This window comes from Pan troglodytes, chromosome 5 (assembly GCF_028858775.2).
Source record: "Pan troglodytes isolate AG18354 chromosome 5, NHGRI_mPanTro3-v2.0_pri, whole genome shotgun sequence".
NCBI classification, from domain to species: domain Eukaryota; kingdom Metazoa; phylum Chordata; class Mammalia; order Primates; family Hominidae; genus Pan; species Pan troglodytes.
This window is the reverse complement of record NC_072403.2, coordinates 42,712,912-42,727,305: the sequence shown is the minus strand read 5'-3', so window position 1 is coordinate 42,727,305 and position 14,394 is coordinate 42,712,912. Positions and strand designations below refer to the sequence as shown.

General features: G+C 52.1%; 1 protein-coding gene across 8 annotated transcripts in view; it reads left to right on the top strand.

Moving 5' to 3' along the window:
* Positions 1-13,400: 13,400 nt before the first annotated feature.
* The window catches only part of CPNE5 (copine 5), a 99,182-nt gene continuing 98,188 nt past the window's right edge, over positions 13,401-14,394 (top strand). For 5 of the 8 annotated variants that reach the window (XM_001173253.6, XM_009451159.5, XM_054685738.2 and 2 more), the window contains exon 1: positions 13,534-14,158. In XM_001173253.6, the coding sequence (XP_001173253.1) occupies positions 14,064-14,158 (95 nt within the window). In that variant the 5' untranslated portion in view covers positions 13,534-14,063. Of the gene's footprint in view, positions 14,159-14,394 lie in introns of all 8 variants that reach the window. The other 3 variants (XR_010157987.1, XM_009451158.5, XM_054685736.2) reach the window with 1 other exon arrangement.

Below are 14,394 nucleotides of genomic sequence, written 5' to 3'. Positions count from 1 at the left end.
CCCGTTTCCTTATAAGGGAAGCTCATCTAAAAGGAATCCTGCTTAATTCTTTGGTCATATGAGTGTCTACATCCTGTCAGGATTAGTACCATTGAGACAGGTCTCATAAAAGTGGGGTGTACTAGAGATAGTTCATTTTTGTTACATCTCATCACGGTGAGGGTGGTGAGCTTTCTCCTGGCTTATCAGGAGAAAACAAGGATAAGCTTAAAACTTGGATGGGGATTATTGAAGATAGGTGTGGAGGACCATGGGGGGCTCATCAAGGCACAGGAGAGAGACAGCTCTCTGCTGCTTCTCATGGGGGAAGGGAAAGAGATTCTAGACATTTGGAGAAGGCTTAAAGTTGGAAGTAGATACGCCAGTGGAAAAGGCTTTCAAACAGGTGCCCCTGGGATGATGGATAAGAGAAGCTTGGCACACAGACTATAAAGAATATGGCCCAAGGGCCCTAGCCCAGGGCTTCTCACATGACTACATGCAGGAATCACTGAGGGAGGCTGTTAGGAAGCAGCTTCTGACTCAGCACTCAGCCAGAGAATCTGCAGTTCTCGCCAGCTCCCAGGAGATGGTGACTGCCGGTCCAGACACCACCCTTTGAGTAGTGAGGTCCTAGAGGTCACATTTGTCCAACATGAAACTGGGGAGGGGGGTTTTCCTAAGAGCAAGGGCAGTCAGGACCATGAACCAATCTTATGCCTCCTGGAGCAGAGCTCTCCACCTCATCCTGGTGGTCTTGGAAGAGTGAAGAGATTCAAAGCACACGATGAGCTTTAACATAAGCTGCTGGCTTTGGCTACTGGGATTGAGCTTTATGAAAGTGTTCTGTTCCCACGGCAGTACAACATGGACCTCAGACCCTGGTATGTGGCACTGAGATACCTTGTGTGGACACCAGGGTGGGTAAGATTGGGTGGTCAGTAGACATCACAGAAAATGCAGGGAAAAGAGCATCAACAAAGATGACATTGGGGGAAAGAGCTCTGGAACCTGACTGTCGGGGTTCAGATCCCAGCTCCACCACTTAGCAGCAGCATGAACTTAAGTTTCTTAATTTCTCTGTGCTTTAGTTTCTTCAACTATAAAATGAGAATAATGGGCCAAACTTCAAGGGCTATCGTGAAGATTAAATGAGCTAGAACAGGTATTTAGAACAGGAACTGGCATTTAGAAAACACCCCCAAAATGCTAGTTGTTGTTACTACCAGTGGCCCTTGAAGCCACCACACACCTGTCCTGCCTCTTCATCTCGACATATACACAGCCTGACCTGTCTCAGCCTCTCACCTCACAGCCTCTCCCTCCCACTGGGCTAACCTCTGAGAACAAGGACCTTGTCTTACTCCCCTCTGTAAGTCTTCCCAGCACCTTGTGTAGTAATTTGAGGTTATTGCTGAATGTATCAAATAAAATGTTCTCCATCAGAAAAAGATTGAGATCCTCTTGTAGAAATTGCTGTACCCCAACTCTCCAAACCCAGGCTTCAGCTGGTATGGCAGCCAAGCCTTTCCACTGAGCTCTCTGGAAGTCCTCAGCCTGATGTATTTTTGGATTGTGTCTCCAGAATATGTCAAAATAGCTTTCCCCACACAAACACGATTGCTGCCCCCAGATCCTCAAGCCAGTCAGAGCCATCACTGGGGCCCCTTTTGGCACCATATTCTTGCAACATGTGGAGGAGGAAGCATTGAAAAGCACGTTAAAGCGGTGGAGTTTACTGCTTACAAAGAAGCACTTTGTGGTCTCAGAGTCCTGTTGCCTAAAGAGTGAGTTACTACTTTTTAGGTAAATACCAAGATAGGGGATCTTCCAGCAACACTCTTACAGATGAGAGAGAAGCAAAGTGGGAAGAAAACATGTTAGGGTCTCACTCTAAGGTTGGCTTGGCCTGATTTGGGAATTGGGTTCCCGATTGTTTTTCCAAATGGATAACTCAAGATCCTTAATTGCATCTGAAACCACAGATGGCCAGTTGTGGGCAAGGTTTATGGACTGAGGGATGTGAGGCCTTTTTGTGACCTTTGATGAATCACTTTACTTCTGGAACTTGGAGCGCTCATTCATTAAGGGAAGATTTGAACTAGCCCCCAGTTTGGGAATCTAGGTCATTCTGAGAAGATTCCTCCAGCTGCCAAGTTTCCATTTAGCATGCTATTTTGGAAATTTGCCACTAGAGGCCGCTGTGAATACAGTTTAGCCTTGCAGCTTTTTCAAAGGCAGAAGCCTGCAGAAACCTTTCATGAGTTACTAAGACATGCCTGCTATTTCTTGGTTGTGGAAAGCCAGCAACTGCTCAGATTGTGAGAGGGTAGAGTTGAGATGTCCACCTGGCACAGAATGAGCCTGTAAACGTGCTCCGTTGACACGGGCTGGCCGGCCTTCTTTTTTGTCTACGGGACTAGATGGAGGAGCCCTCCGTGCATGGTAAGGTTGGCTGAGTCCTGTGACCAGGTCCTGGTTCTGTAGCGTACCTTCTAAAGGGCTAGTTCCCTCTTGGCTGCTTAATATTCTGCTTTACAGTTGAATTCATTCATTCAACAAGTAATTTTGGAGCTCCTCTTGTACATCCACCACCAGCAAATATTTTAAAAGAATCAGAGAAAGTCAATGAAAAGGAACCTTAGAGGAAAGCAAAAAGTTATTGTCCCTTCTGTGTTTCATGGTCTGTGGATGCTCCTCGTACATATTTTTCTCTTAATCCCCCAAACCAGCCTCTGAAGTTGGTATTATTATGCCCATTCCTGGATGAGCAAACTGAAGACCAAAGGCAAGTAGCACAAAGCCTTGTACAGACTGAATGGATGGAATAAAGGGCCGGACCTTGCATGGCTAATAAAAGGCAGGGCTGGGGCTTGAATATGGGGAATTTGGATCCCAAGTTCTGCTCTTTTCCTATGATCTCCACCTTTGACATACAGAGGAGAAAGATGAGGTGCAGGAAAGGAATAATCTGGTGGCAGGGCAGAGGTTAGAACCTGAATCTCCTGCCTTACTGGCTGGGGTTGTTCAACTGACTTCTCCATCCTAGCGTGTCCCCAGGCCAAACTGACTGGCTGGCCCTAGCCTCAGCTGTCTCTACGCTCCTTCCAATCAGAGCCTGAACCAGGCCTGTGGAGGCGCAGCAGGAGGAAGGGCACACAAATGACCCTCATCGGGATGTTTATTGGATCATAACTGTATTATCCTCACCACTCAGCTAATCTCATAGAAATCGCTTTCCTCTCCGTGAGGATCTGGCCACAGCTCCATTAAGAGCTGCTGCCCTGCATACCTGTGAGGAAGCTCTTATACAGCAGAAATAGTGGAGAGGAGAGAGAAGTCATATTTCTACTTCCTCATTACACTGACGGGGGCAAGTGGCAATTTCACTGTATAAGAAAGGCCCTCAAAGGAAAGGGAGTTCGAAGTTCGTGATTTTGGGGGCAACATTCGGCTCCGAAGGAAATGTTTCCTTTGTGCTTCCCTTTTTGAAAGCATTTGTGATGCTGTTTAAGATCAAATAAGAAAAGGGAAGGAATTTGTGTTTGGGGAGCTCACGACGTGCCAGGTACTTTATACATATTATTCCATTAATCCTCTCTGAAGAGCTGTGGACAGGGCATCACAATGCCCCTCTCATAGATGAGCCCGTTTCATAGATGAAGGCACCGCCTTAGTTGTCTGGGCCTTGGCGGGGCTGAGCTAGGAGTCTGTTCTTTCCCTCTGTTGCACTCTTAATTCACACAGGGATGGTTTCCCTGCCGTTCTTTTTCCCCTCCTCCCTCCAGCTGAAAAAATATGGAAACTAGTTTTCAAGCCAGGACTAGTCACTGTCTGACTTTGACTTTGGTAACTTCCTTTCCCAAGCCTTAGTTTTTCCATCTGTAGAATGAGAGGCCCAGACTCTCATTCTAACTGCATCTAGTTTAAACCTCTATGATTTTATAATAGTATTTTTCTCCCAGGGAGCTCCCAGTACATCCTCATCTAATTGGAATCTCATACCAACTCTGGAAGGAATGGTAGTATGGTTATATTATTAACCCCATTTTTAAGCTGGAGGAAGAGACCAGAGAACCCGGCACTCTGTTGCAAACTCCCCCGCCGGCCCCCTCCGCAGGCCAGCTGCCTCCAAGGGGCTGTCAGCAGCAGCTCCTGCAGCCTGACACCTGAGCCTCACGCAGGCTCCTGACAGAATTATCAGAGAACTGGAGAACAAATACTTCCCGTAATCGGGGCGACGGTTCTTAGCCAGAGGTGGAGGAGGCAAGATGTGAAGTGTGTCTGATGAGTTCCTCTCCCAGTGTAGGGTCAGAGCTAATAAAACCCAAGGAAATCTCGGCGGGCTGCTGGAGATGCGAGCGAGCAGGCGAGCCCTGGGGGCAGGGCCACCGGGACTTAAGCTTCCGCACAAAGCCAGGCTTGTGGCGTTTTGTGCACATCTCAGTTACCTTCGGCAGCCAGGCAGGCAAATACAAGCAGCTTGGCATGAAAATGAATTTAGAGCTTAAAAGAAAAGAAGTGTTTCACCCTCGGTGGCTTCTCAGGCTGCCCCGGTACAGGTACAGCCAGGGGAGGCAGGTGCCAAGGAGCAGTGGTGACAAAGAATCTAAGGGCTGGAGTGAAATGTCAATTCCCTTCCCCTCCCACACACATGGCCTGAGGGAGGGAGGGGCGGAGTCCTGCAGCTTGAGCCGATGACCCTCACAGCCGCTGGAGCAGGAGAGAAAGGAGAGGCCGCCCACGTGAAAATCAGCTGCTCCGTCTCCGCCCTTGATGCCAATCAGGAAGGCATCAAGTGTTGGGAGGCTGAGACTTCAGGGTGGGACCTAGTTTGCTTTTAAGCATCCGAAGAAATGTGAGGACTCATTTTCCATTTCCCAAGATGCTGAAACAAGAGGAAATGGGTTTACATTGAATGGAGAGAGAGCGAGTTCGGGAGGCCTACAAGTAGACTGGCGGGCTTGGTGGGTAATGTACTTAAATGAAATTAAACCCAGCACAAAGAAAGAGAAGGAGGCTGAGGCTGAGGCTGGGAAAGGCCAGGCTGTGGAGGACCAGGGTAAGAAGGCCCAGTCCCTGCCATCAGGACACATCCCCTGCCAAGGGAGAAAGGGGAAACATCCACCAAAGTGAAGAGCTTGGATGTTCAGTGGAAAAAGAAACTCGGTTAGACTGCGAGAATCCAGGCTAGCTTCTTGGAAGAGATGGTACCTGAAACATGGTTAGGATTTGGGCCGGGCAGAGAGGAAATGGCAGGAAGAAAGGCCCAGGGGCAAGCATATGGGGCTGGTTCCAGTTGGATATACCTGGTAGTGAGGGTGGGGGCGGTGAAAGGTCACTTTGGTCTTCCTTGTGCCAAATGGCACAGATGGCACATCTCTGCTTATCAATCGACAGAAAGTCAAGGCAATCCATCCCCCCTTGAAGTAGCTGAGGTGAAGGAAGGAAGGATCCAGGAGACTGATTCTAATCAGCGTGCCTATGAGCTCTTGGCTCTAATTACTGCTTGTTAACAAAACAACTTTGGGTGAATGTCTTTCCTTCTCTAGACCTCAGTTCCCAGATCTGTAAAATCTAGGCGAGTTGGATTATCTTTAAAGTCCTTTGCAGGACTGAGGCCTCTAATCCCATGACTGACAATATTAAGCTAAATATTGGGTTAAATGTGTATGAGGGCAGGGGTGGGGGAGGTTACAGACTGGGATGTCTACACTTGGACATAGTGAAGAGTGGAAGGATCACAGCCTGGGCACAGATCTTGTGGTGCTGGGCTAGGCACTGCAGACGTGTGAGGGGCTCAGATCTGGGCCTGGGCCATGGCAGAGGCTGAGGCTTCTGGACAGGCCCCTGAGTCAGGTCAGGGAGCAGAGGCACTGTCCTAAGGAGCAAAGACAGCAGCTTTGGACATACATTGTTCTAGGTTTGCACCCTGTCTCTGCCACTGACCTGTGTGAGTTTGGGCAAATTAAATTACCAAACTACTTTGGGCCTTAGTGTCCTTATCTGAAAAGATGGAGCAAATAATGCCCATTATTCTCCTACATATTTCCCAGAACATAAACTCAAAATTTACGCTGTAACCCCACTGGACTGAGCTTCTAAGGAGACTGTGTCTCCCTCATCTCTCTCTCCCTCATGGTGAACTATGCACAGCACATGGTACAGAGGAGTACAGTTTTGTTAAGTGGGATAATGAGCTTATTGTGAGGATTAAATATGTGATGGAGGCCAGGCGTAGTGACTCACATCTGTAATCCCAGCACTTTGGGAGGCCGAGGCAGGAGGATTGCTTGAGGCCAGGAGTTTAAGACCAACCTGGGCAACATAGTGAGATCTTGTCTTTAAAACATTAAATTCAATTTAAAAAATAAGGTCGGGTGCGGTGGCTCACGCCTGTAATCCCAGCACTTTGGGAGGCCGAGGCAGGTGGATCACGAGGTCAGGAGATCAAGACCAGCCTGGCTAACATGGTGAAACCCCGTCTCTACTAAAAATACAAAAAATTAGCCGGGCATGGTGGCGGGCACCTGTAGTCCCAGCTACTCAGGAGGCTGAGGCAGGAGAATTGCTTGAACCTGGGAGGTGTAGGTTGCAGTGAGCTGAGATCACGCCACTGCACTTTAGTCTGGGTGACAGAGCAAGACTCCGTCCAAAAAATAAATAAATAAATAAATAAATTTTAAAAATAAATAAATAGGCCGGGCACGGTGGCTCACACCTGTAATCCCAGCACTTTGGGAGGCCGAGGCGGGCGGATCACGAGGTCAGGAGATCGAGACCATCCTGCCTAACACGGTGAAACCCCGTCTCTACTAAAAATACAAAAAATTAGCCAGGCGTGGAGGCGGGCGCCTGTAGTTCCAGCTACTCGGAAGGCTGAGGCAGGAGAATGGTGTGATCCCAGGAGGCGGAGCTTGCGGTGAGCCGAGACCGCGCCACTGCACTCCAGCCTGGGTGACAGAGCGAGACTCCATCTCAAATAAATAAATAAATAAATAAGTGATGGATGTTAAATTCTTACATGCTTATTGCATGGTGAGTCCTTAGTAAACACATAAAAATCCCTTCCCTTCTCTGTGGTATTGGCCCAGGGGCCCAGAAAGTCACAATGTGATAGTTGTGAAACAACAAGTAAACAGCTCAATTCATGACAGATGCTGAATAAATGTTTAGGAGTGGGGAGATAGATAAGAGATGTGTGTAGTGGGGGAGATTCAGGCCCTGTCTGAGACTGACACGTGCTCACCAGGGGTCCTCATGAAGGAGTCACTGTTTTGGAGGCCAACAGTGGATTTGGACAAACGGGGCACCTACCATGTGTCAGGCCCTGCCCTAGGGGCTTGGGATGCAACAATGAACAAGACAAAGTCCTTGCCTGCAGAAAGCTTCTATCCTAGTGGGGGAAACACGCAAGGATCATGCTATGAAGAAAAATAAAGGCGCATAAGGGGAGTGAGAGCAACATGGTACTATGTTGGGTAGTGTGACCAGGAAAGCCTCTTCAAGGAGAGGGCGTTGAGGCAGAGACCTGAGGGGCCTCAGGGACCCAGGGGAGAGTGGTCCGGGCTGAGGGAGTAGCAAATAGAAAGGCTCTGAAGCAGGTGCCTGCAGGGCCAGTGAGGGGCCAGTGTGGCTGGAATGGAGTCAGTGCCAGGGCGAGAGAGGAGATGAAGTCAGGTCACGAGCAGAGCCCAAAGCCCAGCAAGTCCTTTTTCCGTAGAATGAGATGGGAGCCAGGGGAGGGTCTTAAGCAGAGGAGCGACACGACCTGACCTTGCTTTTAAGTGGATCCTCTGGTTGCTGTGAAGGTTCTGGTATCTAGACTGTAAGCACGGGGGGCCTCCCTTACTTGGAAAAGCAGGAGTGGCTGGAAGGAAGAGGAGGCCAAGAGAAGTGAGCAGGGAGCTGGTGCCCACCAGGTTGCAGACAGATGCCAGGGCCAGGCAGGACGGAGGGGTGGATCCTGGGGGCAGAAAGGGCTACTGGGCTGGCAGCAGGAGGGCCATGGGGCTTCTTGCCCAGATGCAACATGGACTGAGCTAGCTGGCACTGTGACATGGCGGAAGGGAGGGGCAACATGGGCTCTGGTTGGGATGGTGGGGCATTAAGCAGGGAGGCTGCCACCCTTCCAGCAGGAATGAGGGACTGGCGACATGGAGAGTCCCATGGCTCGCCTCTTGCCACACCTTTGGAGTCAGGTCCTCATTGCTCTTGGGTACCTGGCCTCACTGTTATTCGTGGAGTTTCTTATCAAGGGAAGAGTCGGATGACCTTGATTCCATCACTCTTCCTCTTTAAGCTTTTCAGTAAAAGAAGGGGTTTTACCTGGATGGTCTCCAACCAAGCCCCTTCTAGGATTTCTATTAATGGGAGGAATCAGACACTGCATCTCCCCTGCCTCTCTACTCCGATGACGGTTTCAGTTCCTGCCATGCCTTGTCTTTCCTTCTCTCCCCGGGGCTACCATGAATAGTGGTGCAGGGTGTTTAGTGCACAAGGGCACCCAGCCAAGGGCATGAGTGGGGGCTCAATCCAGCTCACATTCTGCCCAGAAAACCTTGTGTCCTGCCTGACTCAAGGTTGCATTTACCCACAGTAGAGAATGCCTTTTTCTAGTTTGTTCTAGGTGCAGCATGGGCAGCCCTACTTTCCTGTCCCCTGCACAACCCTGCTTCTGCTCTTCTGTGCCCTTTTCTCCCACCATCCCCAACCTCAAACGGGGAGAGGAGGGCAGCATTTACAAGTAGTGCTTTGGGAGGGGTGAGGGGACAGCAGCTGTCTCTTCTGTGAGGAGCTCTGCCCCCTAAGCCCGGTGGTGCTTTTCCCCTCCTTATCAATGCTGTGAGTTGCCTCTCAAAATTGCTCTGCCGTCATTAACACCGTGGATTAGGTCAGATGAGAGCATGTTTGCAGTCTTGGATGGCAAAGGCAAAACGCTGATGCTGATTATTCCAGATCTTCTGGGCATGGCCCATTCCGTGCTTGATGTTCTTAATCAGAGGGACGAGTGGTAGTTACGTGGCGGGTGGGCCAGGGCCATGGTTGTTTCTAATCTGGCTGCCAGGCACAGACGGCACGTCTGCAGCACCTGCCAGCCCACGCACTGGCCTGCCTGGACATCACAAGTGACCAGGGTTACTCGGCACTATCATATCTGTCAAAGAAGAAACAACTCCTCCAACGGCAACATCTGTGGGGCTGCTTTTGAACTATCAGCAATTCATTTGAGCAAGAGCTGGGAGCATTTTTCCCCTGGGCCTGATCAGTAAGTTGCTTTTTTTTGTTTTTTGTTTGTTTGTTTCTTTTCTTTTTTTTGTTTGTTTGTTTGTTTTGTTTTGCTTTTTGAGACAGAGTCTCACTCTGTCGCCCAGGCTGGAGTGCACTGGCGCAATCTCAGCTCACTACAACCTCCACCTCCCAGGTTCAAGCAATTCTCCTGCCTCAGCCTCCTAAGTAGCTGGGATTACAGGCCCGCACCACCACGCCAGGCTAATTTTTTTTGTATTTTTAGTAGAGACAGGGTTTTGTCATGTTGGCCAGGCTGGTCTCAAACTCCTGACCTCAGGTGATCCGCCTACCTCAGCCTCCCAAAGTGCTGAGATTACAGACTTGAGCCACTGCACCCAGCTCCTGATCAGTAAGTTTTATGTTCTGGTTGGCCATGCAGCGGGAGGGTGTCCTTCAGACCACCCCTCCTCCAGTGTCCCCTTCTGAAAAGCCTCTGTGCCCAGCGGAGGCTGTGGCCTTGCATCATGGCCCATCGCCTCCTGGCCTCATATTCTACCTCCACCAACCCTGACCCTGTGCTCCAGCCACACTACAGCCCCCAGTCGCAGATCTCTGGCCCTTCCTCATGCTAGTCCCCTGCCGGGAATGCCTGCACAGCCTTGTCCTCCAGGCAGAAGCTCATCATCTGTAGCAGCCGCTGCCTTGCCAGTGCCCACTGCAGCCTCTAACTTTTCCCACTTCAGTGTGCTCCAGTCCCACGCCCGACTGCCTTTCTTTGCCTAAGGCTTTCTCTGGCTTCTGGAACCTGCATTGGCCTCTCTGTGCTGGTTAGGCCAGAAGTGCCAGGAAATTAATACCCTCCAAAAGCAGCCCTCAGCCACTGAGCCAATGACTGGCAGAAGCTGGTATAAACATATCCCAGCTTCCTCACCCCTCTGGCAGCCTAAGTTTGAAATGCGTTCTACAGTCTCCCAGAGTTCTGCAGCAGGACTATACCCTAGTTGCCTGTAGTGATGACTGGCTTGATAAAGCACCTTTTATTGTCTACCTTCCCTTCCCCGTCTCACCTCTGCCCTCATGAATGGATTAATGCCCTTATGAAAGGCATTATCCCTGAGCTAGGCCCTTTTTGCCCTTCTGCCTTCCACCATGTGAGGAAGTGTTTGCCCCTCTGGAGGACACAGCAACAAGGACCATCTTGGAAGCAGAGACCTGGCCCTCACCAGACACCATACCTGCCGGCACCTTGATCTTGAACTTCTCAGCCTCCAGAAGTGAGAAATACATTTCTATTATTATTAAATTACTCAGGCTAAATAATTTTGTTATAGCAGCAGGAACAGACCAAGACACCTCCCAAATGTACTACTCACATACAAATCTTTGTCTCAGGGTCAGCTTCTAGGGGAAACAAACTTCTAAGACATCACCTCAATGTCCATCTCAGTATCACTTCCTTTTTGCAGTTTCCCCTGACCCTGACCCTCCCTTCTTCCTGTTCCTGGGGCAGAACCATTGGTCACTCTTCTCCCAGAGCCGTTTTTTTTTTTTTTTTTTTTTTTTTGAGATGGAGTCTCGCTCTGTCGCCCAGGCTGGAGTGCAGTGGTGCGATCTCGGCTCACTGCAACCTCTGCCTCCCAGGTTCAAGCAATTTTCCCACCTGAGCCTCCCAAGTAGCTGGGATTACAGGCACCTGCCACCAGGCCCAGCTAATTCTTTTGTATTTTTGGTAGAGACGAGGTTTCACTATGTTGGCCAGGCTGGTCTCAAACTCCTGACCTCAAGTGATCCATCTGCCTCAGCCTCCCAAAGTGCTGGGATTACAGGCGTGAGCCACTGTGCCCGGCCTCCCAGAGCCCTTTCTACCTACCTCAACCGCATTCCTCATGCTGCACTGTGGTTTCTCTCTCTTCATGTCCTGGGGCTCCCAGTAGCCTGGGAACTCTTTGGGGATAGATACTGTGTCCTTTTTGCCTTTTATTCTCTGAGCCTAGGACTGCACCCAGCACACAGCATGTGTCATATATATACATTTTTTTCTTTTTTCTTTTTCTTTTCTTTTTTTTTTTTTTTTTGCCAAATAGCCAGCAGTGAAAGTGCAACGACTAAAAGGGAATGGAGTGACACAGACAAGTGTCTACAAGAGACCCTGGGGCTGCTACTCCAAATGCTGTCACTTTGCAAGGTTACTGAGTAGAACTTCAATCTTACTACTCACCTGCTCAACAACCTGCAATGGCTCCCTATTGTTGCCTTTCCCAACAAGGCCTCATTTCATGGATGATTTTCCATTGTCTGGCCCTATCCTAAAAGAGAGTGGAGCCTCTTGCTCAGAGTCAGGCTTTGGTCTCAACTGCCTTGTTTCACATTCTCACTATGCCAGTCCCCAGCTGGGTGATGATGAGTAAGTTACTTAGCCTCTCTGGGCACTGGCTTCCTTACTTATTAAATGTAGATCATATTAGGTTGGTGCAAAGTAACTGCAGCTTTTCCCACTAAAAGTAATAATATCTCACTTATAAAATTATTTTGAGAATTTAAAATCATGCACGGTCCCTGTGAATATGCTACAAACCGCTGATTTATACAACTTAAAATGGTAATTTTATGGTATGTGACTAACATTTCAAAAAAAAAAAAAGTAAGCATGGTGTCTGGCCCAGATCTTTGAAAATAAAACGATGCTAATTATTGTTATGAACAAGGTTTCCCAAGGCCCTGTCACTGGGCCAGGCACACAGCAGATGCTCAGTAAACACTCCTGGAATGAATGGAGAACATATTCCACAAGCATGCTTTGAGCATTGTTTATTTCAGGTATGTGGGGGATGGGGAACATAGAGATACCGAGTTCAGTTTTGCATCCTCAGGAAGGGAAGACAGAATTATTCTCCTTGGAGTGGGGCCTCCTGACCCAGCTGTGCCTGGCTGTCAGGGGAATTACAGCCTCTGTCCCTTGCTGCCTGTTCCAGGAGGCAGAACCCAGTCCAGCTGATTCTGAGCCATGGGGAAATTGTAACAGGCAGAGGAATGTGTTCTTGTATTTATCTTTGACTGACAGTATCTGATGTTCCAGGAATTGACTTCAAACAGAATCCGGAGGAGCCCCTTATAGTCCCGCTGCCACAAACAAGGCCCAGAGAGCGCAACTCTGCCCAGCCCAGCACCAGGTTTTTGGCCTCCCCGCCGGCCCGAGGCACATCGGCTTCGATGTGCCAGGCGGTGGGTGAGGAAGTGGAGGTTCCAGCTCGGCAAAGCTTAGGCTGAGGCTGAGGATGGGCTAGAGTCAAGTCTACGTGTGCAGCCTTACTCAGGGAGACGCCTCTGCGCTGCAACCTCATGCCCGGGAGGGCAAGGCTGGGCTAGGGCGGGGGATCGCGAGGGGCTTGGCCGGGAAGAGGACTGCAGGAGAGGTGTCCCAACTCTCCCCTCGCTCGCCAAGCACACAGCACGCGCCTACTCGGTGCTTGCTGCATAGAAGCCCAGGGAGCTCGGGCCGATCTCCCAGTCTGGTTGCCACCAGACTGGGTGGCAGGAGCTTCTAGACCTGGAGGCTGGCTCAGTCGTGTGGTCACGACGGGCGGGGGAGTGGAAGGGCGCTGGCGCGTGGTTTCGGCAGCCGACTTGGCGAGGCCGCGGCTGGCGGGAACCACGGATGGGGGAGGCGCCCATGCACCGACCCCACCTGGGCCACTGGGAAACCGAGGTAGTCCCTCCTGGCACTGGGGTCGCCCCCACACACCTCCCCAGAAGGAGATGTAGGGTCTGTTTCTGAACTGAGACCTGCCCCCGAGTAGGGCGCACACTCAGCAGAGACCCTCCACACCCAAGCCCCTGGGAGGGGATCTTTTTTGCACACCTCCCTCCCACTTATGCCCCCTCTCAACCCTGCATAGACCTTTCTCAAAAAGGCGCCCGTTGGTTCCCATAACCCTCCCCCTCCCCCAGGATGGAGACCCCTGATGGGAGATAGGGGTGGTGAGAGGGGGCGGGCGCAAATGAAGATGCGCGCGACCAGGACCACCTCTTGCTGTCACCCGCCACGTCCCCAGCATCTGGACCGCGTCCCCCGGCCCGCCACGCGCGCACACACACACACACGCGCACACACACACGCTCACACTCACCCTGCGCGCAGACCCCGCCCGCGGCCCCGCCCCGGCCCCTGCGGGCGCCCCCTCTGGCGTTCCCGGGTGGCGGGAGGCTGCGGCTTCGGGCAGATTTGATTTTCCCGCAGCCCGGGCGCCCCGGAGCCGAAGCCCGAGCCGAGGAGGTGGCGCTCGCAGCCGCGTCTCAGCCCCGTCGCCGCCGGCGCCAAGACCCAGGGAGAGGCGGCGCAGCCCGGGCGCTCGGGCTCCGCGCTGCCGGCGCCCCGCCACCCCCGCCGCCAGCGCCCCATCCGGCGCCTCCCGCTCCTCACGCCCCTCTCCCTGTCTTCTGCATCCCCTCTACCTCTGCCCACAGACGCGCGTCCCTCTCCTGGTGCCCCTCTCCACGACTCCGCGTTTCCCTCCCGGTGCCCTCTCCCCGCGCCCCTCTCCCCGCGCCCCTCTCCCCGCGCCCCTCTCTGCCTTCCCCGCTGTGCCCCCGCTCCCTGGGCTCCTTGCCCTTCCCCACTGGGCCCCTAGCCTCCTCGCGGCGTCACCCGAGCCCCCTCCTCGATCCGCGGCCCCCGCTCCCTCCGCCCTCTTCCCTCTCTCACTTCCCACGCCCCCTTTTCGCGCTCCTCTCTCCTCCCCTTGCCGCCCAGCCCAGGCTCTGGAGTTGGGGGAGAGCCCAGGGCTCCAGTCGCTCCGGAGGAGGCGTGAATCTCGCAGGGATTGACTAATTTGGGGTGGGGGGTGCGGTGGGCGATGGAGCAGCCTGAGGACATGGCGTCGCTGAGCGAGTTCGACTCCTTGGCGGGCAGCATCCCGGCCACCAAGGTGGAGATCACCGTGTCCTGCAGGTGAGCCTCCCGCTGGCCGGGTCCCCTTGCCCCGGCCCTGGACGCAGAGCCCCGCGGCCCCTGCCGCTTCGATCCTAAACCTCCGCGCGCCCCCTTCCCAGAGTGTCCTGGTCTCCAGGACTGCGCCCCTGCCGATCTGCCAAGAGCCCCTGTCCTGTCCAGCTGCGGGTGGCGACGGCAGAATAGGAAGCCAGGCTGGGGTCATATCCCAGAAAGTTTGCGCTCCAGGCTGTTGC